Below are 24,194 nucleotides of genomic sequence, written 5' to 3' on the forward strand. Positions count from 1 at the left end.
TAGTTTTTATTGGTACCATTTTTTAGATGCATATGACTTTTTGATCACTTTTTAGGCTACTTTCACACTAGCGTTCGGGGCTCCGCTTGTGAGTTCCGTTTGAAGGCTCTCACAAGCGGCCCCGAACGGATCCGTCCAGCCTTAATGCATTCTGAGTGGATGCGGATCCGCTCAGAATGCATCAGTCTGGCACCGTTTGTCCTCCACTCCGCTCAGCAGGCGGACACCTGAACGCAGCTTGCAGCGTTCGGGTGTCCGCCTGGCCGTGCGGAGGCAAACGGATCCGTCCAGACTTACAATGTAAGTCAATGGGGACGGATCCGTTTGAAGATGACACAGTATGGCTCAATTTTCAAACGGATCCGTCCCCCATTGACTTTCAATGTAAAGTCAAAACGGATCCGTTTGCATTATCATGAACAAAAATGCAAATGTTCATGGTAATGCAAACGGATCCGTTCTGAACGGATCTAAGCGTTTGCATTATAGGTGCGGATCCGTCTGTGCAGATACCAGACGGATCCGCACCTAACGCAGGTGTGAAAGTAGCCTTATTAAATATTTTTGGGAGGTGAGGCAAAAAAACAGCAATTCAGCCATTGTTTATTTTTTTACAGCGTTCACCACGTGGGATTGGTACCGTGATCATTTTATAGATCAGGTCATGACGAACGAGGCGACACCAATTATGTGTAGTTTACTTTATTTTTAATATTTTTTTAATCTCTTATAAATGAGCGGATGTGGGAAAGGGCAATTAATTTTATTTTTAATTTACTTTTTTTTTTAATTTTAAATTTATTTTTTACTTTTTTTATTTTCACCCTTTTTTTTTTTTTTTATCAAGTCCCACTTGGATCTTGAAGATTCAGTGGGGCTGATGGCTGTACTATACTTTGCAATGCTCCTGCATTGCAAAGTATAATACTATCAGTTTTACACTGATAGATGGCAACACTGGACGCCTTTGAAAGGCGTCCAGTTTCCATGGCAACCATCGGGCCACTGCCATCGCAAAGTAGCAGCCTGATGGAAGGGTTTGCAGCAGAGTGTCAGCATACAGCTGACACTCGCTGCTGATGGAGCCGCCGCCATCACATACAGCAGGGGGACCGCACAGGGGGGCAAAGATGAGGGCTTGGGGCAGGGGACATGGATGGGGTCAGGTGGGCACAGTTGGCGGCACATACATAGTGCACGGCCGGCAAAGCTGGAGGCATGGGGCACAGATCGGGGCAAGGGGCTCACATACTGGCAGCACAGATTGGGGACACTGAGCATATAGTATAGTTTGGGCAACCTTGTTAATCGTCATGATTTTCCTGTATAAATCATTGGTTGTTACGATAAAAAATGTCAGTTAAATATATCATATAGGAGACACACACAGTGACATTTGAGAAGTGAAATGAAGTTTATTGGATTTACAGAAAGTGTGCTATAGTTGTTTAAACAAAATTAGGCAGGTGCATAAATTTGGGCACCACAAAAAAGAAATGAAATCAATATTTAGTAGATCCTCCTTTTGCAGAAATTACAGCCTCTAAACGCTTCCTGTAGGTTCCAATGAGAGTCTGGATTCTGGTTGAAGGTATTTTGGACCATTCCTCTTTACACAACATCTTTAGTTCATTCAGGTTTGATGGCTTCCGAGCATGGACAGCTCTCTTTAAGTCACACCACAGATTTTCAATTATATTCAGGTCTGGGGACTGAGATGGCCATTCCAGAACGTTGTACTTGTTCCTCTGCATAAATGCCTTAGTGGATTTTGAGCAGTGTTTAGGGTCGTTGTCTTGTTGAAAGATCCAGCCCCGGCGCAGCTTCAGCTTTGTCACCGATTCCTGGACATTGGTCTCCAGAATCTGCCGATACTGAGTGGAATCCATGCGTCCCTCAACTTTGACAAGATTCCCAGTCCCTGCACTGGCCACACAGCCCCACAGCATGATGGAACCACCACCATATTTTACTGTAGGTAGCAGGTGTTTTTCTTGGAATGCTGTGTTCTTTTTCCTCCATGCACAACGCCCCTTGTTATGGCCAAATAACTCAATTTTAGTTTCATCAGTCCACAGCACCTTATTCCAAAATGAAGCTGGCTTGTCCAAATGTGCTTTAGCCCACCTCAAGCGGCACTTTTTGTGCTGTGGACGGGGAAAAGGCTTCCTCTGCATCACTCTCGCATACAGCATCTCCTTGTGTAAAGTGCGCCGAATGGTTGAACGATGCACAGTGACTCCATCTGCAGCAAGATGATGTTGTAGGTCTTTGGTGCTGGTCTGTGGGTTGACCCTGACTGTTCTCACCATTCGTCGATTCTGTCTATCCGAGATTTTTCTTGGTCTGCCACTTCGAGCCTTAACTTGAACTGAGCCTGTGGTCTTCCATTTCCTCAATATGTTCCTAACTGTGGAAACAGACAGCTGAAATCTCTGAGACAGCTTTCTGTATCCTTCCCCTAAACCATGATGGTGAACAATCTTTGTCTTCAGGTCATTTGAGAGTTGTTTTGAGACCCCCATGTTGCTACTCTTCAGAGAAAATTAAAAGAGGAGGAAAACTTACAATTGACCCCCTTAAATACTCTTTCTCATAATTGGATACACCTGTGTATGTAGGTCAGGGGTCACTGAGCTTACCAAGCCAATTTGAGTTCCAATAATTAGTTCTAAAGGTTTTGGAATCAATAAAATGACAACAGTGCCCAAATTTATGCACCTGCCTAATTTTGTTTAAACAATTATAGCACACTTTCTGTAAATCCAATAAACTTCATTTCACTTCTCAAATATCACTGTGTGTCTCCTATATGATATATTTAACTGACATTTTTTATCGTAACAACCAACGATTTATACAGGAAAATCATGACGATTAACAAGGTGCCCAAACTTTCGCATCCCACTGTATATATATATATATATATTTTTTTTAAGCCATATAGTAATAAATCAGACGTTTATCAAATTATCAACATTTATTTATTATGTTTGCTTTACTGGCAAAGATGTTGAAATGTGATTTATTTCTGTGTCCATTTTTGATGTTTCATTAATAAATAAAAAACATACTGATATACTTTCAATATGATAACTGTCCCGGTGTCCAGGCGCAGACTGGAAACTAAAAATGGCCCAGGAAAAAAACAAAAAACTAAAAGTGGCCCAATGTTGTAGTAGTGTCCAAAATGACAGAAGGCGGGCCAACACAAGTAGGCAGGGTCAGCAATACCATAATGCCAAATACCATCCCAGCAGAAACATATACCACAGACTAGTACTGTAACGGTCGCGTACACACACACACAGGGGGGAGGGAAGTGACCACTGCGCTCCACCCTTACCCCTGGCCCTGCCTACTTGCCTCGCGAGTCCTAATGACAGGGGACAACTGGACGGCAATCCCTAACTTGGAGTAAGTGCAGGGATGACAGACAGACAAACAACAGGACGTGAACGGACCGAGTCAATACCAGGAAAGCTGCAAAGTACAAATGGAGCAAGCAGAGAATTGTCAGGAGAAGCCGGGGTCATAAATACCAGGAGAGCAGAGAAGTACAAGAGGAGCAGGCAAAAGGATGGTCAGGAACAGGATCAGGTAAGTATTCAGCAGTCCAACAAATAGCCAGGAACCTAGAAATTAACAGGCAACCTGTAGCCAGCAGGCTGCCTGTATTTATAGTGGGAAGTGAGGGCCATGTGACGTGGCCAGCGTCACATGACCGACAGACCAACCAGTCGAGCACCGAGTGATCAGCTCGGCGCTCAAGGCAGACTAGGAGCAGGGAGCCACCCAGCTAGTAAAGCCGCCCTGGGAATGAGGTCAAACACAGAACCTCATTCCAAAAGCTAAGCAACAGTTCTGCGGGCAATGGGGGACCGAGTGCACCTTTGGAACCCCGTGACAAGTACAATATATTGCCCCAAAAGTTGTCCCTCTGTGGTAGCCATCAATGGCTGCCATTTTCTGTCCTCGTCTAGTTGTCTCTGATTAAGATATGGAGCAGGATGCTGAGATGGAGGTGAGATGCGGCCACAGCAGTTAAATTCAAGAGGATATGTGCGGACGCTAACCAGGTACATAAGTCCTTGATTCTCACAGCGTCAATTACCACTAAGGGCTCATTATGTATCCGCCCAGCGGTAGAGAGGAGGACTTGGGTGGCTCCCCTGGGCATCAGCCAACTGGGAAATATTCCTGTAGGGTCTATGACCAGTCCGCCCCGCCAGTGTCCAGATTTCAGTGCCAGTCAGTTTCACTTGAGGGTTTTAGTTCCTCCCGCGGGCACATGATTAGAGATGGGCTTGAAGGGGGCTCACTGTCTGGCTCAATGGAGTAACGGCTAATGCGGAGACAGAACTTGTGAGCCCGCTTCACTAGTCACATGCTGACACAGAGGAGCAGGTACTCCATGACAAAAGGAAATGGAAAATGCAAGTGGAACAGATCGGCCCTGAATTTGAGACGCCCCAGGGACAGCTATTTGCATTTCACATACATTAAAATACATTTTTAGCTGGCCGGATAAATCAGTTAACCTGTATTTTTAATGGCAAAAAAAATCTTGCTGTTAAAAATACTAGAGGTTTCTAATGAATAGAGCGTGAGGATGCCGCAGTGCTATACATGGTAGGAGGGAAGCCCTGTTACATATTTTCCATAGAAACTTAGCAGCTTCAAGATACACTTCTGACTGTTTCAAATGACAGATCTTTTGAAGTAAATGAAAAAAAAAACAATTTTCTGTAGGGCAATATTATAAAGCAGATCTGGATAAAGCGTAACTCGATAAATTTCTCTTTGACTCTGTTTCTTCAAAGACACCTCTGTCTCCAATATTCAAAAACCGCACGGATTATCCTTTTGAAATATATAATGTGGTGGACTTTGTAAATGGCTTAACAGGCTGAGTCACTCTTCCAGAAATGGATGTAGCCAACGTCCTGCAGATCCTGGGACTGTTGCTGAAATACAATAGATACAAACATGGAGCTATCGCCTTCATCTCGCACTCTAAGGCCTTTACGACCGTCGTTTGGGTCCGCATCCGAGCCGCCGTTTTGGCGGCTCGGATGCGAACCCATTCATTTCAATGGGGCCGCAAAAGATGCGGACAGCACTCTGTGTGCTGTCCGCATCTGTGGCTCCGTTCCGCGGCCCCGCTAAAAAAATATAACATGTCCCATTCTTGCCCGCGCTTTGCGGACAAGAATAGGCATTTATATTGCCGCCGTCCGCTCCGTTCTGCAAATTGCGGAAGGCAACACGGGCGCCTTCCGTTTTTTGCATATCCGCGGTTTGCGGACCGCAAAAAACAGCACGGTCGTGTGCATGAGGCCTCAGTCTTAGGCACAATGCTGGCGATAGTTGCAATCACTGCGCAGGCGGTACAGGTGAACGCTGCTGTGTGCACTCTGCGAGTCATTTATTCTCTGTATTAAAGCTGAGCCATGAAAAAAGGCAACTTCTCAATCTCACAGAGGAATAAAAAATAAACCTTTACAAAAAGGAAACAAAAAAAAAAAAAGTATTTTATTTTTTTCAAAAATAAAGTCTTGTCTTTCTGGCAGAGTAAATTGAAATTGTGGATTGGGAACATTGAAACAATCAGAGCCATTTAATCTGGTTCTAGGCAAATAAAAAGCTAATTAATTCAGAATGATTAAAACTATAGCAATTACTCAACGCTGTAATGTTTAGTGCATTCACCGATCCATGACATACAGGCTTAACACTGCTAGATGATATGCAAATGCAATTAAGAAACATAAGGAACAATGTTCTACACTTGTCCTTTCAAGACCAAAAATGGCTATAGCCATGTTTTATTTTTGTGATCTGCCGGTTAAACGGCAGAGACCTATATTCTATAATTTTACAATGATAATATTAACCTGTTAGGCTACTTTCACATCTGCGTTTTTTCTGGATCCGTTATGGATCTGCAAAAACGCTTCCGTCATGATAATACAACCGTCTCCATCCGTTATGGACGGATCCGGCTGTATTATCTGTAACATAGCCATGACGGATCCGTCTCTAAAACCACTGTAAGTCAACGGGGGACGGATCCGTTTTCTTTTGTGTCAGAGAAAACGGATCCGTCTACCTTGACTTACATTGTGAGTCATGATGGATCCGTCTTGCTCCGCATCCCAGGACGCATTCAAATACGCTGCTTGCAGTGCTTTTGTGTGCGTCATGGGAACGCTATGGAACAGAACGGAATGCATTCTGGTGCACTCTGTAACCTTCACTTCAGTTTTCTCCACATTGACAATGAATGGGGACAAAACTGAAGCGTTTTCCTATGATATGGAGATCCTATGACGGCTCAATAGCGGAAAGGGAAAGAAGGTGTGAAAGTAGCCTTATGGCAATACTAAAAGATATGTATGTTTTAGTAGTTTTCTGGGGCTATGAGGAGAGAGATACCATTTTACCCTTGTAGGGGTGGTCAATCGCATTGTTCATACAGGCACAGAGGCTTGTTTGTATGTGCACAGCAGTCCGTCCTCATTGAATGCGACAAGCCGATGTGACGGTGTAAACAATGGAAGGGACCTTTATTTTTCTGATCATAGGTCGGACCCCGCCAACCAAATATTGATAGTCTATCCTCACGATAAGCTATCAAGGTTCCTGAAAGTCCCCTTTGATATGGGCAAAAGAAAAAAAATTCTGTTCTAGCACGGATCCCTAAGTAAACACAATGTGCATGTGCTGGTTCACTGCTGTCCTGCGCAGGCATGGGTTTTAGAGGGGCCTGTGGATGATGTATGCAGTGTTATCCTAGTCCAGGGATGGCCAACCTGAGGCTCTCCAGATGTTGCAAAACTACAACTCCCAGCATGCCCAGATGCCAACAGCTATCAGCCTACAGCAGGGCATGGTGGGAATTGTAGTTTTACAACAGCTGGAGAGCCGCAGGTTAGCCATGCTTGTCCTAGTCCATCAAAAGAAGAAGCAATTTCTTGCAAGGTCCGGATAAGCCCAGCAGACACTTGAACACTTAGGCTACTTTCACACTCGCGTTTGGTGCTGATCCGTCATGGATCTGCACAGACGTATCCGTTCAGGTAATACAACCCTCTGCATCCGTTCAGAACGGATCAGTTTGTATTATCTTTAACATAGCCATGACGGATCCGTCTTGAACACCATTGAAAGTCAATGAAGGACGGATCCGTTTTCTATTGTGCCAGATTGTCACCCAGAAAAACCACTCTGAACCGTTTGCAAGCAGCGTTTTGGTGCCCGCCTCCAGAGCGGAATGGAGACGGAACGGAGGCAAACTGATGCATTCTGAGCGGATCTTTTTCCATTCAGAATGCATTAGGGCAAAACTGATCCGTTTTGGACCGATTGTGAGAGCCCTGAATGGATCTCACAAACGGAAAGCCAATAAGCCAGTGTGAAAGTAGCCTTATTTGCGTACAACGGCGCACAGAATTTTCAAACTTTTTACTGGGGACTAATAGTTCTAACTTCAGAAAGGCATACGGCCCAGGGTAAAACCTGGTGACAGGTTGTCTGTAACCAAAATAAATGCTCATGAATAATCATTGGGGGTTCTACCCTTTTACAACACACATATTAGTGTCTTTGTTTTTCCTTTTTTACTACAACCTAACAGCTGATTGATCTGTCATTTGACATTAACTGTTGAGCAATAATAAAAGTGATTAGTTTAAGTTGTTTGTGAAGATCTTCATGTACGAAGGTCCTTTTACACTGTCCAGAGTAACTGCCGTGCGCAGCATGGACAGCAGCTAGACAGCCTGGTAGGTTGTCACAGGCATCTGGAGCCATGGTGACTGCAGTCTATCTCACAGCTGCTGGAGGGTACGAAGGGGAGGATCCACAGAGCAAACACGATGATCGAGGTGGTCCCACAGATGCTCAACTGGGTTCAAGTCTGGGCAATAAGGGGGTCAGCATAGCACATGGAATTCTTAGTCATGGCTCATCCAACCAATGTTGGACATTTCTTTTCGTGTGACATGTCGCATAGTCTTGCTGGAAGATCCAATCCGGAAGGCAATCAGCATGTATACATGTAGGTGATCTGCAAGGACAGATTCATACCCAAATCGGTTGGATGAGTGGACCCAGAGAATGCAACGACAACATTCCCCGGACCATAACGCTGCCACCACCAGCTTGTGTTCTTCCAGTAATGGTTGCAGGGTGTTTGTTCTCCGAGTTTCTCACCTGACATGCCAACATCCATTCGTTCGATGAAGCAGAAAATGTGACTCATCGAAGAAGGCAACCCTTTCCCAATCAACGGAGGTTCAATTCCGATACTGCAGCGAAAAATTTCTGCTAGTAGAGCTGCAGTTACCATCTGTCTATACGCAGAAGCATTCACTGAACTGTTTTAGACCTACATCTGGTAGCCCCCTGTTTAGTTTTGGCAGTGAGCTGGTCCACTGTAGCGCGTCGGTCCATCCTTGTGAATCAATGGCAATTTCAATGTCGCTTATTCACAATGGTGCCATAATACACTTTCACCACAGCAGCACGTGTACAAGCTGTGATAAATCGCACCCTTTAACCCATGACACCAACAAGGGATATGTGTGCAGACAAGCCTATCACACACCTTATATACCCACCAAGCGTAAATTCTTTCATGAGCTACACGCTGCTGACGTTGAAAGTAGGAAGAGGTCATAATGTGGCTGATAATCAGGCTGATTATTGGGGATGTTTGTAGTAATACATGTTCCCAATAATTGGACTGTGTAAAGGTACCGGGGATGAACGAGCAAACACTCCATAAGGTGATCATTGTAGCATTCGCTTGTCCCCATAGAGCAGGGGCGATTGCTGCAGGTAAATGCAGCCCTCATCTCAGCTGACGATCAGCCAATTATTGGGCATGTTTAGTTTTTTTTCCCATAGTCGCATGATATATCAGTCCATGTAAAATGCAGCGATAGATACTCCCCACCAGAGGTCGCACTCAATTTTTTCCAGAAGAGCAAAAATACTCCTTTTACCATTTTTGAGGAGTAGTTTTAGCCGCAATGTTTGCTGGTGTCCTCGGGCAGAGCTTGATGTACGGAGCTTTGTTATTGGTTATTTCAGGTACCAGCATCATAGCTGCGCTGCCTGTCCCGTTCAGGCGCAGGGAAAAGTCTGAGGCGTATTAGTTAATGTTACACTTTTTTTAGGGAGTAAAATGTCCTGAACCGGCCGTGTGCACTCAGTATGAATTAAAGAGGACCTTTCATCAGCATCAAGTATGTAAACTGAATATACATACATGGAGAGCGGCGCCCAGGGATCCCCCTGCACTTACTATTATCCCCGGGCGCCGCTCCGTTCTCCGGTTACAGGCTCCGGTAAAGTCATAGTTAGGCTCCACCCATTTGAGCCTGCCGCGGTCTCCTTCTCCTATACTGTAGCGCTGGCCAATCGCAGCGCTCAGCTCTTAGCCATGCTATGAGCTGAGCGCTGCGATTGGCCAGCGCTACAACATAGGAGAAAGAGACGCCGGCAGGCTCAAATGGGTGGAGCCTAACTATGACTTTACCGGAGCCTGTAACCGGAGAACGGAGCGGCGCCCGGGGATAATAGTAAGTGCAGGGGGATCCCTGGGCGCCGCTCTCCATGTATGTATATTCAGTTTACATACTTGATGCTGATGAAAGGTCCTCTTTAACTGTATCTGCAATCCCCAAGATATGGAGCGGAGGCATGGAGCAGAAGCACTATTTTATTTTTGCAGTGCAGACTGAATCTTGTGGATCACGGACCCATTCAAGTGAATGGGCCCGTTTCCGCAAATGGCGAGCACACGGCTAGTGCCCATGACTTGCGGACCACTGTTTGCGATCCGCAGCATGGGCACGGGGTGCACACACTCATGGGCACGAGCCCTTTAAATAAATAAAAAAGCTGTGGTTTTGGACCTTTGCTCAAAATGTTCCAATTTAACTCAAGACCTGTCACAAAGTAAAATACAGTTTACAAGCTGTAATGCAATTGCCAGAGAAGAACACCTAATCGCTGCAAATAGGCTGGAGTTTTGACAGCTCCGCAATCAAGACATAATTACATTTGTTCTATAAGCAGAATGTTTAGATGCTTTAGACTTGCCAGCGGTGGAAAATAGAGGTTACATAAGCCTGACAGAAAGGGGAAAAAGTATGTGTCTCCTAAGTAAAAGGCATTTTAAAGACTTCTTTAAACTAATGGTTAATTTATTTTTACAGCTAATTAAATTCTTAAAATATGATTAAAATTAAAACGGTAGTCTACTTTAGACTTTTATTAGCCAGAAGAAAGAGCTGCTGCAACAGTACTTAAAGGGGTTCTACACCTTTTGATTACTGATGATCTATCCTTTCGATAGATCATCAGCACCTGATCAGCGGGGGTCCACCGACACTTGGGACCCCCAACGATCAGCTGTTTGAGAAGTCAGTAGTGCAGTGGCCTTCTCGCCAATGATGTCATGACTATTATCACTGGCTTGAAAGTGACGTCACGAATATTATCACTGGCCTGTTATGACGTCACTGGGAATGCAGGAAAACACTACTGCGAGCGCCACTGCCTTCTCAAACAGCTGATGGGCAGGGGTCCCAGGTGTCAGACCCCCACCGATTAGATGCTGATGATGTATCCTAAGGATAGGTCATCACTAATCAAAAGGTGTAGCACCCCTTTTAGTAACTGATCACACAGATAACTCAGGCAACTCCATAATTAAAACATCTCCTACCTCATCTCCATCTACCACCCTACTCGTGCTCTCCGCTCTGTTAGTGACCTAAGATTAATAACCTCCATAATTCGTACCTCTCAATCCCGTCTTCAAGACTTTTCTCGAGCTGCACCTACTCTCTGGAATACTCTGCCCCAAAATACTAGGTCAATTCACAACTTCTCCACCTTCAAACGTGCCTTAAAAACACATCTTTTCAGGCAGGCTTATCAAGCTACCTAAACTGACTATTCCCCGACTAAACCTTTCCCCAACCAACTCCTCTGGCCTGAACTCGAGCCTCTAGTAGTCCCAAACCCGAAGCAGATCGGCCGGCACCACTCCTGTCAGTTCAATAATGGCTCAAATCCTACTTATCACAATCAACTACCTTCTGTGTCACCCCCAATTCCTCAGATTGTAAGCTCTTGCGAGCAGGGCCCTGACTCCTAGTGTTTCAGTTGCATATTAGCCAGTTACTTTTGTTTTGTACATGAACCCCAGGAAGTTGTAAAGCGCTGCGGAATATGGTGGCGCTATATAAATACATTTTATTATATTATTATTATTATTATTATTACTACACAAAACAGATCCAGTCAATCAAAGGACCCTGTCACCAGCCAGATAGTAAATAATGCACTATGGGAATTGTTGAGATTTTATGTCATGATAGGATGTACAAGAGATGTATGGAAAAATGTGAACAAAACAACTCCACCAGCACAGTGAATTGGCGTGAAACTGTGGTCAAAATGAGTCAGTATATCTGAAGTGTCAAATATACCATTAATAGAAAGACGTGTCTGACATCCACAGTGTTTCATTTTAGGGGGGCATTCACACGACCATATTTATTCTGCGGCCGGCAAAACTCAGATCTGCAAAAAATATGGATGACGTCCATGTGATGTCCGTGTTACGTCGGACAAATAGGACATGTTTTATCTTTTTTGTGGGACTGCAGAACAGACGTACAGGTGTTTTGTTTTTTTGCAGACCCATAGAATGAATGGGTCCTGTGTGCAAAAAATGTGGATTGGATGAGGACCAAAAATACAGTCGTGTGAATGGGGCCTGAGGCTCACTTATCTTCATTGCGGGTGGAATATACAAATTAGCACCACAAAGTAAATACCTTTTGGTCCAGGTGTCCGGATTCAGACCTCGCTCTATAGCGGCATTTTCAGCTGGCAGTCCAAATGCATCCCAGCCCATTGGATTAATGACCTGACAGATGAAGAATGAGAAACAATAAATAGGAATGTTGCTACTCCAAAGTAACATAATTGCAAGACAAGGAGAAACCAAAGGGGTTCACGGTAACTGATTTGAAATGGCCACCAGCAACCTGTCCTAGAATAGGAGCGGGACTGGTTGCCTTCATTTGCAGAGCTGCCTAGAGTAGGGAGTGGGGCATCGTTACACTGTTCTACAATAGATGGTTATTATGTGATCCTGACTGATATGCCATCATGGCTGAGCAGCCTGACAGGAACACTCACCAATATGTAGTATCTGCAAGTGTTAGGGCTCGTTCACACGACCATATGAAGCCCGTGCCAGTATTGCAGACCACATTTGCGGATCCACAATACACGGGTCCCATGCCGTGGCCATTCTGCATCACGGATGCCGACCCATTCATTTCAATGGGTTTGCAAATCCGGAGATGCGGAACGGAACACTACGGAAGCACTACAGAGTGCTTTCTGAGATTCCGTTCCGCGCTTCCGCACCGCAAAAAGATGGAGCTTGCTCTATCTTTTTGCGGAATGGAGGGATCGCGGACCCATTCAAGTGAATGGAGCCACGATCCCTATGCGGCTGCCACGCGGCAGGTGCCCGTGCTCAGCGGACCGCGATTTGCGGTCCACAGCATGGGCACGGGCTTCACACGGTCGTGTGAACAAGCCCTTAGACCGTGGTGTGTAGTGAGGCCTTGCCACCTCATCCCCCTACGCAGCTCTGCAAGTAAAGGCAGTCACAATATACATATACCCTACTACTTCTCCCTTCAGCCACTGCTTTAACAATCCCTGAGAGTCAGTTTAACATTTAAAAACGTAACCAATGCCCGTTATCATTGTGAGGTGCTGTAATTCCTGGTGGTTCAGGAGTACAAAATATTCACACCAGACTGTCAGCAGAATCCGCCGTACTAATGTGCCTTTAGTGGAGCAGAGTTTGGTATAACCACCAGATTTTGCAATCCCTAATCAGAGGCATACTGTAGCAGAGAAGGTAGCAGAGCATGTTCCCTGGGCCTAAGGTAAAAGGGAAGGGCAACAAATTGAATCTTTACCCAAGGTGAAAAGAAAACCTAGCTATGACTTCTTTGGGCCCCCAGCAGTACAATACAGCTGCCACCTTTTAATCATGACTAAATGGCTTAGCTGAACCTGTCCCAATCTACATGGCAAAGCTGATAATGCAGTGTGCAGTATTTCCTGTAGAAAACAGAAAATTTCAGTATGTGTATAAACTGGAACACTTCAGTATTTTTATATGAACAGTCACTTTAAAAAAATCAACAACATTTAAAAAGCACTTGTATGCAGGAGCAATCCTATTCAACCATTCACTTGAATGGAGCGAGTTCTTGGAATTAGACAGGGGAGATGACGCAGAGTGTAATGAAGAGGAAGCAGCCTCCTCTTCAAACAGCTGATCAGGGGGTTCTAGGTGTTGGACCCCTGCCAATTAGATATCCTCCTGAGGATCGGTCATCAGTACAAACCCCTATAAACCTGTCTTGTGAAAATTGACTGCAGTGTCCCACGTCCCCCCCCCCAATTTTTTAAAAAAAATTCTTTATGCAAATAAGGGCTTCAGTTCATCGAGGGATGTGGTCAGCAGTTGAAAGCTGCGGTGGACAGAGGGGCTAGGCCCCTCCCTTTGTTGCACTGAAGATGTAATTTGCATAAAGAATAAAAGTCTTTTTTTCACAGGTTTGTCGCAGCCGAGGCAAGGCACTGTGCAATATAGAAAGGGCTTATCATGTCGAGGCAATCCCTTTAATATCATTGTGTGAGGTTAATTATGTGCTATAAGCCAGATCAAGAAAATGTCGGATTTCCACAGATCAATGCTAAAAGCCAATGTGGGTTTCAGACCACAACTTCTTCATTGTGCTTTTTGTGTGTTTTCCCTTCTCTTTATAAAAAACAATCCATTTGCTGCATATAAATAGGAAATGCTATAGACTAAAAACAATAATATTACCCATATATTAACAAGGGAGCAATCATAATAACATCGCAGCACTGAATGCATTTTCTACACAGAATAGAGCGATATCTCCAGAAAATTCTTTCACATACAGTAAGAAACAGCTGATGTATATTAATAACCATTTTTATTTCTTTTACAGATATATTATAGTAAGCATAATCAAATATCATTTTTCTACTGTTGAAACCCACGCCGCACTTTCTTTTTAATCAGGTACCTTTTTGTTCTTTTTTTAAATAACCTTTTTGCCTTTTGATTCAGCTTAAATCTATCATCTTATAACCAGAGTACTGTATCTTATTACAAGACATGATATTTTTTTGTCAGTAAGCATTTCTATTCCGTCGATCCAATAGCAAAAAAGCCGCCATAAATGAAAGGTATATCATAATAATTAAAGGACACAAATAGTTGCTGCGCCAGCCTCACGCGTAGTACTGCACCTAGTCGTCTGCTTTCAAGTAGACAGTCTATACCAGTGGTGGTGAACCTTTTAGAGACCGAGTGCCAATCTTCAACCAAAAACCCACTTATTTATCGCAAAGTGCCAACACGGCAATTTACCCTGAATACAACAGTCCAATATAGTACATCTTCTATGTACTTTATCATTTGGCTATAATAACCTGCCTACATTTAGTGCGCTGCTTGTGCTGTACATAGTGCGCCCTGCGCTGATGAATGGCGGGTAAGGTCTAAGGCATATTGGTATACCTTAGACTTTTTCCAGGGTGCGGGTGCTCACAGACAGGGCTCTGAGTGCCGCCTCTGGCACCAGTGCCATAGGTTCGCCACCTCTGGTCTATACCTTATTACTGACAGTGGTGTCAATTCTGCTACCTGGCTCGCATACAGTGGGGTTTACTGACATTTCATAGGCCAGTCATAGTAAAAAACTAAAACTAAAATAACAATGGAGGAAGATCTGCCCAATTTATGAAAAGGTGCACTCCTCTTAATAAATATATTGCTTCTTTCTGTGGTCTGAGTGCCAGAAACGGAACTCTTAGGCCCCTTGCAGACGAGCGTGTCCGGATTATGTCCGGATGTGTTCAGTGAAAATTGCGCGATTTCACAAACAAAGCCATTCAGTTTTGTTTGCGATCGCGTTCAGTTGTTCAGTTTTTATTGTGCAAGTACAATAAAGGAATTCAAGAGGGGCCTGGGTGTATTTCTGGAGTGTAATAATATTACAGGCTATAGCTACTAGAGAGGGGTCGTTGATCCAGGGAGATATTCTGATTGCCTGATTGGAGTCGGGAAGGAATTTTTTATTCCCCTAAAGTGAGGAAAATTGGCTTCTACATTACAGGTTTCTTTTGCCTTCCTCTGGATCAACTTGCAGGATAACAGGCCGAACTGGATGGACAAATGTCTTTTTTCGGCCTTATGTACTATGTTACTATGTTAAGTGCAATGCGATTTACTGCGGTTTGCACGCGCGTGATAAAAAACGTAATGTTTACAAAAAACATCTCTTAGCAACCATCCGTGAAAATCGCATTGCATCCGCACTTGCTTGCACTTGCTTGCGATTTTCACGCAGCCCCATTCACTTCTATGGGCCAGCGCTACGTAAAACTCGCAGAATATAGAACATGCTACGATTTTCACGCAAACGCACAAGTGATGCGTGAAAACCACCGCTCATGTACACAGACCCATTTAAATGAATGAGTCCGGATTCCGTGCAGGCGTAATGCGTGAAAGGGGCCTTACTCCTAACAGTTTTATGGTGCTCATGCAATTAAGCTCCAGTCACTTTTATAAAAAAAAATCAAAAAAGTAGAGTGACATAAAACAAAAAAGTCACAATTGTTTGCCGAAAACATAATTTGTACCAAATTTTGTCACATTTAAACACCAGAAATCTGGCATAAAGCCCATTATCTTCCAATTAAGCATCTGTGCCACTTTAAGGCCTCATGCACACGGATGTTTTTTTTTGCGGTCCGCAAAGACGGTTTCCGTTGTTCCGTGATCAGTTTTTTCATCCGTGGGTCTTCCTTGATTTTTGGAGGATCCACGGACATGAAAAGTGAAGAAAAAAAAAAAGTTAAGTTTGCATTGAAAATTATAGGAAAAATGGACATGGATCACGGACACGGATCACGGACGCGGATGACTATCTTGTGTGCATCCGTGATTTTTCACGGACCCATTGACTTTAATGGGTCCGTGAACCGTTGTCCGTGAAAAAAATAGGACAGGTCATATTTTTTTCACGGACTGGAAAAACGGATCACGGACGCGGAAGCCAAACGGTGCATTTTCCGATTTTTCCACGGACCCATTGAAAGTCAATGGGTCCGCGAAAAAAAACGGAACAACGGCCGCGGATGCACACAACGGTCGTGTGCATGAGGCCTAAGTATAAATACACTACTTCTCAATGGTAATTAACCATCTAATTTCAGAGTAAATAAGACCTCAGACAGTGGCTAACCTGCGATGGGGTTCATAGTTACCTGGTCCCCGTCACATGGCGTCATGTGCTGGATGCGTCCAGTGGTTGGCTGCAGCAGTCACCTGGCGCCTGTCAACACGATGTTAATACCAGACCATTGTGGAGCTGCAGAGATGATGGGGGACAATGGAGCTGAAACCCAGCAGTGGGAACAAGGTAAGTGTGAAACCCATCGGGGATGGTAACTCTCTGAAGTCTTTAACTCCTGCATACAGTGGCATGCAAAGGTTTGGGCACCTCTGGTCAAAATTACTTCTACTGTGAACACTTAGAGGTTTTCCGGGATTTTAATATTGATGATCTATCCTCAGGATGGGTCATCAATATCAGATTGGCGGGGGTGGCGGGTCTGAAGAGAAGGCCACACTCCTTGCAACCGCTGACTTCCTTTCACTGTTTACCTGCTCGCAGTCGACAGCAGAACGGTGAGCAGATGTAACTACAAGCCGTCCCATTCACTTCTCAAAATCCACAGTAGACTACCTGACAAAGGTGCAAGCTGAATGTTTTAGCATGGCCGTCACAGTCCACTGATCTGAATATTATTGAAAATCTGTGGAAAGACCTCAAAAGAGCAGTGCATGCAAGACGGCCCAGGCATCTCACAGAACTTGAAGACTTTTGCAAGGAAGAATAGATGAAAATCCCTCAAACAAGAATTGAAAGACTCTTGGCTGGCTACAAAAAGCGTTTACAAGATGTGATACTTGCCAACGGGGGTGCTACTAGGTACTAACCATGCAGGGTGCCCAAAGTTTTACTTTGGGCCCTTTTCCTTTTTTGTTATTTTTAAAATGTAAAAGATGAAAATGAAAAATTATTTGTGCTTAAAATAGAAAGAGAATGTGCCATCTTTAACTTAATTAACCTTTCATGGGATTTTTTATTTATGAATACCTGATATGGCAGTCCCCCTTCTGCTGATGCTCCAGCTTTTTTCTGATAGACCCCTCCATTGTGCCGCTATGACTCTCTATTTTTTTGGCACCCAATATGTTAATTCCTAGTATCGGTACAGAGAAGAGGAGACCTGTGCTCTCCCTTGTGGGCATCTCCTTGGATATGATGCTGTCAAATCGCAGCAGAGCACTCCATAGCCAGGGAGATGATGTGCTGTTCTTGTGAGATTTGGTATATAACTGAGTACAGCGAGTACTATACTCACTTACATTGTCTGTTCTCGTGAGAGATACCAAATCTCACAAGAACAGCACGTCATCTCCCTGGCTATGGACCGGTCCGCGGGGACTGGACAGCATCACAGCCAAGGAGATGTCCACTGAGGAGAGCACAGGTCTCCTCATCTCTGGGAATTAACATATTGGTCGCCCAAAAAATAGAGAGTCATAGCGGCACAACGGAGAGGTATTTCAGGAAAAAAAATAAAAAAGCTGAAGCATCAGTGGAAGGTGGACTACTACATCAGGTATTCAGTTTTAAAAACAATCCCATAAAAGGTCCTCTTTAAGCCAATTCGGGGCAATCAGGTTTCTGATCAGGTTTTCAAACAGCATTCATCCAACTGCAATTTACAGAGGTCACCCGATGGTATATATTCTTAGGCCAAGTGATCTTCATGACATATCTGTAAACTGGGACAAACTGTAGGTTGATAGCAGGGTAAACAGAGCCTCAGCTGTTAACCAGAGTGATCTAATATTAAAGCTACACAGGCAAAATGCATGTGAAAAGGGCAGCTGACAGTCATGGCTTCTGTACTCGCAAATCTAGTTTGGGGATGCCAGATGCCAGTTCAGCTTTCTTGCAGATAGAAATATAATGAGTATGTCCAACGAAGCTAGATTACTAAAAATCGGATCATACAAAAAGAATGCTTTGTACATGCATTTGATGACGCATAGAAACTGCAATAATCAACGTTCTTTGCTAAATAAATCAATTTGGATTTTTTTCCACAGATTACAGAGTAGATGCTATTCTCTCCACTGCTCTGATCAGGGGCACTGCAGTCACATTCTCATTTGATTGAATGTTGTGGGATCCAGTAAATGAGAATCTTTACTTTCATGCATTGTGAACTAGATTAAAGGGAAATTGTTAGCTTGGACACGCGGTGCAATCTGCAGGTAGCATGTTAGAACTTCTCACTTATATATTAAAATCCCTATGGCCCCTTTCACACGAGCGAGTTTTCCGCGCGGGTGCAATGCGTGACGTTAACGCATAGCACCCGCACTGAATCCTGACCCATTCATTTCAACGGGTCTGTGTACATGAGCGTTGTTTTTCATGCATCAGTTCTGCGCTGCGTGAAAATCGCAGCATGTTCTATATTCTGCGTTTTTCATGCAGCTCTGGCCCCATAGAAGTGAATGGGGCTGCGTGAAAAACGCATTGCATCCGCAAGCAAGTGCGGGTGCGATGCGTTTTTCACTGATGGTTGCTAAGGCCTCATTCACACTTCAGTGTTTGGTCAGTGATTTCCATCAGTGATTTGTGAGCCAAAACTAGTAGTGGAACCTTCAGAGACATGAGGTAGAAGGGAAAGATCTGCTCCTGTTCTGTGTTTAGAGTTGCACCTGGTTTTGGCTCACAAATCACTGATGGAAATCACTGACCAAACACTGAAGTGTGAACGAGGCCTAAGAGATGTTTGTAAACCTTCAGTTTTTTATTACGCGCGTGAAAAACACATCAAAACGCATTGCACCCGCGCGGAAAAAACTGAACAACTGAACGCAATCGCAGATAAAACTGTCTGAACTTGCTTGCAAAATAGTGCGAGTTTCACTGAACGCACCCTGAACGCATCCGGACCTAATCCGTCATGCTCGTGTGAAAGGGGCCTACTTCTTCTAATCTCAGGAGTCCAGTGGGCGGTCCTACTCAGTGACATCATTCCTTGTACTATTATGTATAGAGATAGACGTCAATCAGTGAATCGGACCACCCACTAGACTCCAAAATATCGAAAGACCAAGGATTTGAATGAATGAATGAATAAATGACAAGTTACACTGAATCTTTTTCCACAAAACTTTCAATCTGGTCCTCGAACGTGAAGCAAGTTTGTGCCTCCCTAATAATTACAATGGGAAACCCTAGTTTACTGCTGCTGTGAAGGAGTGATCTAAAACAAGTTCAAGGTTTACATACAATAAAGTTCTATATGATCTTGCACTTTTGGGTTGTCAGTAAGTGGCTACCCACTTCAAACCACTACAGGGGTTGTCCAGCTGTTAATATTGATGACCTATAGTCAGGATATGACATCAATATCTGATCAGCGGGGCTCCGACACCCGGCACCCCCGCCGGTCAGCTGTCTCTGCATTCTCTTCATTACACTGCACTTTGTCTCAGGAGTGAATGAGTACTTTTAATTACACTACACTACCAGGAGACAAGGCGTAGTGTAAAGACCAGCTGATGTCAGACCCCCGCCAATCAGATATTGATGACCTATAGTCAGGATATGACATCAATATCTGATCAGCGGGGCTCCGACACCCGGCACCCCCGCCGATCAGCTGTCTCTGCATTCTCTTCATTACACTGCACTTTGTCTCAGGAGTGAATGAGTACTTTTAATTACACTACACTACCAGGAGACAAGGCGTAGTGTAAAGACCAGCTGATGTCAGACCCCCGCCAATCAGATATTGATGACCTATAGTCAGGATATGACATCAATATCTGATCAGCGGGGCTCCGACACCCGGCACCCCCGCCGATCAGCTGTCTCTGCATTCTCTTCATTACACTGCACTTTGTCTCAGGAGTGAATGAGTACTTTTAATTACACTACACTACCAGGAGACAAGGCGTAGTGTAAAGACCAGCTGATGTCAGACCCCCGCCAATCAGATATTGATGACCTATCCTGATGATAAGTCATCAATATTAACAGCTGGACAACTCTTTTAAGGTCCCTTTAGATGGGACAATTCAGCAGGTGATTGTCAGGAAGGAAGAGTTCCTTCCTGGCAAGCGCCTGCTCGGCAGTGGAAGAGACCGCTGCATTTGCATGGGAATGAGTGACCGCTAATATCATCACCATTCCTTATACTCGTATGATCTGCTGTCAGTAAAGGACGATTAATGTGCCTGCATAAACGTTTCAATTACCCGACGAACAAGTGTTTCGCTCGTTCATCGGGTTATCAGTGGCACCTTTACCTCGCCAGATAATCACTAACGAGTGTTCCTGTGAACCGTCATTAATGATTATTTGGCGGATTCTTGGACCTTAAGTCCATTACTTTAACCTGAACAATACTGAGGACCTATCCTCATGATTGGTCATCAGTATCTAGTTGGTGGGGGGTCCTTGAAGAGGCCACAGCATTCTGGGGATCACCGCTCTTCCTAGGCCAGTGACGTTTTGTTCATTGGTCACATTGCTAATGTGCAGCTCAGTCCTATTCAAGTTAATTGGTCTGGGCTGCAATACCAAGCACAGCTACTATACAATGTATGGGACTGTGCATGGTATGCTGTGAGGAGGCTGCAGGGCTCAGTGTTGACTCCCTGCTGACTGGCATGGGTGCAGGGAGTCAGACCCCCACCGATCAGATATTAATGACCTATCCCGAAGTTAGGTCATCAATATTGCACTCCTGGAAAATCCCTTTAAAGACATTGTATAGGATTGGATTGACAATAAGGGTCTGCTTTTTTCTACAGAAACAGTCCCACTCTTGACCGTGAGTTGTATCAATCTCATTTCTAGCTTCGTTAGAAAGAGCTTGTCATGTATTATACAATGTCTGATTTTCATTTTTTACCTTAATCATGGGATAATCCATTTAAGCAGTTTTCCATACAATTGATGCTAACTGCAAGATGTGAAGAATCCTAAAAAAACAGATCAGTGAGTGTGGACCCACTGTGCCAACTAACTGGTATGTCTTTGGACTAAATCCTAAGGCTCCATTCAGATGTCCATAGAATGGGTCCGCATCCGTTCCGCAATTATGCGGAACGGGTGCGGACCCATTCCTTCTCTTTGGGGACGGAAGAGATGCGGACAGCACACAGTGTGCTGTCTGCATCCGCATTTCTGGAGCGCGGCCCCGATCTTCCGGTCCGCAGCTCCGGAAAAAATAGAGCATGTCCTATTCTTGTCTGCAATTGCAGACAAAAATAGGCATTTCTATGGGGGTGCTGGCCGGTGTATTGTGGATCCGCAATGCACTACGGACATCTGAATGGAGCCTAAGAGTGTTATTCTGGCGATCCCCTCGTATTCAGACTTTCACCCCTGTACAGGGAGCTGGACTTCACAGCAGGGGAGCAACCAGTCCGCTACCTTTTGGGATAGTCCTTGGCAGCTGACACATTGGGGTCAGGGACTCTGGTGCCAGCACCAAGATCTCACTAAAATCGCAGGTACAGTCTGAACAGTCACTTATACTGATTTTGTGGTTATTGGCAGAACTTGACTGTAGGAAACTTGGCTGGATGGCTGAGGTCAGGATGGGTACACACAGGAATCCAGATGGGAACACCAACTGGTTAACGCAAGTCAATCACTGAAGCAGAAGTCATCCAAACACCTTTGCTGTTCATAGGGAACTTTAAAGAGGTGCAAAAATTGGGGCGTTTGGAAACCCCTCGCACTTGGCCAGACCTGTTAAGGGAAGCTTACATACAGTACAGACCAAAAGTTTGGACACACCTTCTCATTCAAAGAGTTTTCTTTATTTTCATGACTATGAAGGCATCAAAACTATGAATTAACACATGTGGAATTATATACATAACAAACAAGTGTGAAACAACTGAAAATATGTCATATTCTAGGTTCTTCAAAGTAGCCACCTCTTGCTTTGATTACTGCTTTGCACACTCTTGGCATTCTCTTGATGAGCTTCAAGAGGTAGTCCCCTGAAATGGTCTTCTAACAGTCTTGAAGGAGTTCCCAGAGATGCTTAGCACTTGTTGGCCCTTTTGCCTTCACTCTGCGGTCCAGCTCACCCCAAACCATCTCGATTGGGTTCAGGTCCGGTGACTGTGGAGGCCAGGTCATCTGGCGCAGCACCCCATCACTCTCCTTCATGGTCAAATAGCCCTTATTTTCAAAGTTTTCCCAATTTTTCGGCTGACTGACTGACCTTCATTTCTTTTCTTAAAGTAATGATGGCCACTCGTATTTCTTTACTTAGCTGCTTTTTTCTTGCCATAATACCAATTCTAACAGTCTATTCAGTGGGACTATCAGCTGTGTATCCACCTGACTTCTCTTCAACGCAACTGATGGTCCCAACCCCATTTATAAGGCAAGAAATCCCACTTATTAAACCTGACAGGACACACCTGTGAAGTGAAAACCATTTCCGGGGACTACCTCTTGAAGCTCATCAAGAGTGTGCAAAGCAGTAATCAAAGCAAAAGGTGGCTACTTTGAAGAACCTAGAATAGAACATATTTTCAGTTGTTTCACACTTGTTTGAAATGTATATAATTCCACATGTGTTAATTCATAGTTTTGATGCCTTCAGTGTGAATCTACAATTTTCATAGTCATGAAAATAAAGAAAACTCTTTGAATGAGAAGGTGTGTCCAAACTTTTGGTCTGTACTGTATATGCTTCCTGGTGCTGGCTCCCCCATCCTTCTCCTCCTGGCCTGCGATGCTCTGCTGGGCTTCTTCTCTGAAAACATCTGGTTTGACGCTGCCTTCAGCCAATCACTGGCCACAAATGGTCACATGATGAAAGGGGATCTGGTCACTGGACCGGGAGCAGGCTCTGGGAAGCGGGTAAGTAAGCTTCCCTTTAGGGTCCATTCACACGTCCGTAAGTGTTTTGCAGATCCGCAAAACACGGACACCTGCAATGTGCGATCCGCAATTTGCAGACCGCACATCACAGACACTATAATAGAAAATGCCTTTTCTGGTCCGCAAATGCAGACAAGAATAGGACATGTTCCATTTTTTTCAGGAACGCAATTGCGGATCCCAAAAAAAAAGGATCCCGAAAATGCGGGTGCGGATCCTGGAAATGCGGATTCGCATCCGTTCCAGCCCCATTGAAAGTGAATGGGTCCGCAAATTGAGGAACGAATGCGGACCCAAATTACAGACATGTGAATGGACCCTTACAGGTCTGGCCACCAAAGGACCCCCCATTCTACCACAACCCCTTTAAAGGGGTTGTCTCACTTCAGCAAGTGGCATTCATCATGTAGAGAAAGTCAATACAAGCCACTTACTAATGTATTGTGATTGTCCATATTGTATCCTTTCCTGGCTTGATTTTGATTTCCATCACATTATACACTTCTCGTTTCCATGGTTATGACCACCCTGCAGTCCAGTAGTGGTGGCCATGCTTGCACGATATAGGAAAAAGTGCTGGACTATGAGCACTCCTGCAGAGAAGCCGATGCCTTTTTTTATAGTGTGCAAGCACAGCCACCGCTGATGGATTGCAGGGTGGTCGTAACCATGGAAACGAAAAGTATATAATGTGATGGAAAAATGAATCTAGCCAACAAAGGAGACAATATGGACAATCACAATACATTAATAGGTGCCTTGTATTAACTTTCTGTACATGATAAATGCCACTTGCTGAAGTAATACAACCCCTTTAAGTTCTGACACCCTCTGCCTGGAGAGAGTGCCTGAGCGGGGAACAGACAAGTAAGCTTACATTTACAGGTCTGGCCAAGTGGGGGGGTATTTGCCAAACCTCCTCCCTCATTTTTACACAACCCCTTTAAGCCAGGAGCCTTATATACCCAGGGACCCTCAGCCATTGGCTGGGGAAGGATTTGCAGATGCAGCACTGGCCCTTTAAGA

General features: G+C 44.5%; 1 protein-coding gene across 2 annotated transcripts in view; it reads right to left on the reverse strand.

The window, feature by feature from the left end:
• LARS2 (leucyl-tRNA synthetase 2, mitochondrial) overlaps window positions 1–24,194 on the reverse strand; it is a 220,434-nt gene that overhangs the window by 165,848 nt on the left and 30,392 nt on the right. For both annotated transcript variants that reach the window (XM_040432868.1, XM_040432867.1), the window contains exon 4: window positions 11,862–11,953. In XM_040432868.1, the coding sequence (XP_040288802.1) occupies window positions 11,862–11,953 (92 nt within the window). The remainder of the gene's footprint in view (window positions 1–11,861; window positions 11,954–24,194) is intronic.

Source organism: Bufo bufo, chromosome 5 (genome assembly GCF_905171765.1).
Source record: "Bufo bufo chromosome 5, aBufBuf1.1, whole genome shotgun sequence".
In the NCBI taxonomy this organism is placed as follows: Eukaryota; Metazoa; Chordata; class Amphibia; order Anura; family Bufonidae; genus Bufo; species Bufo bufo.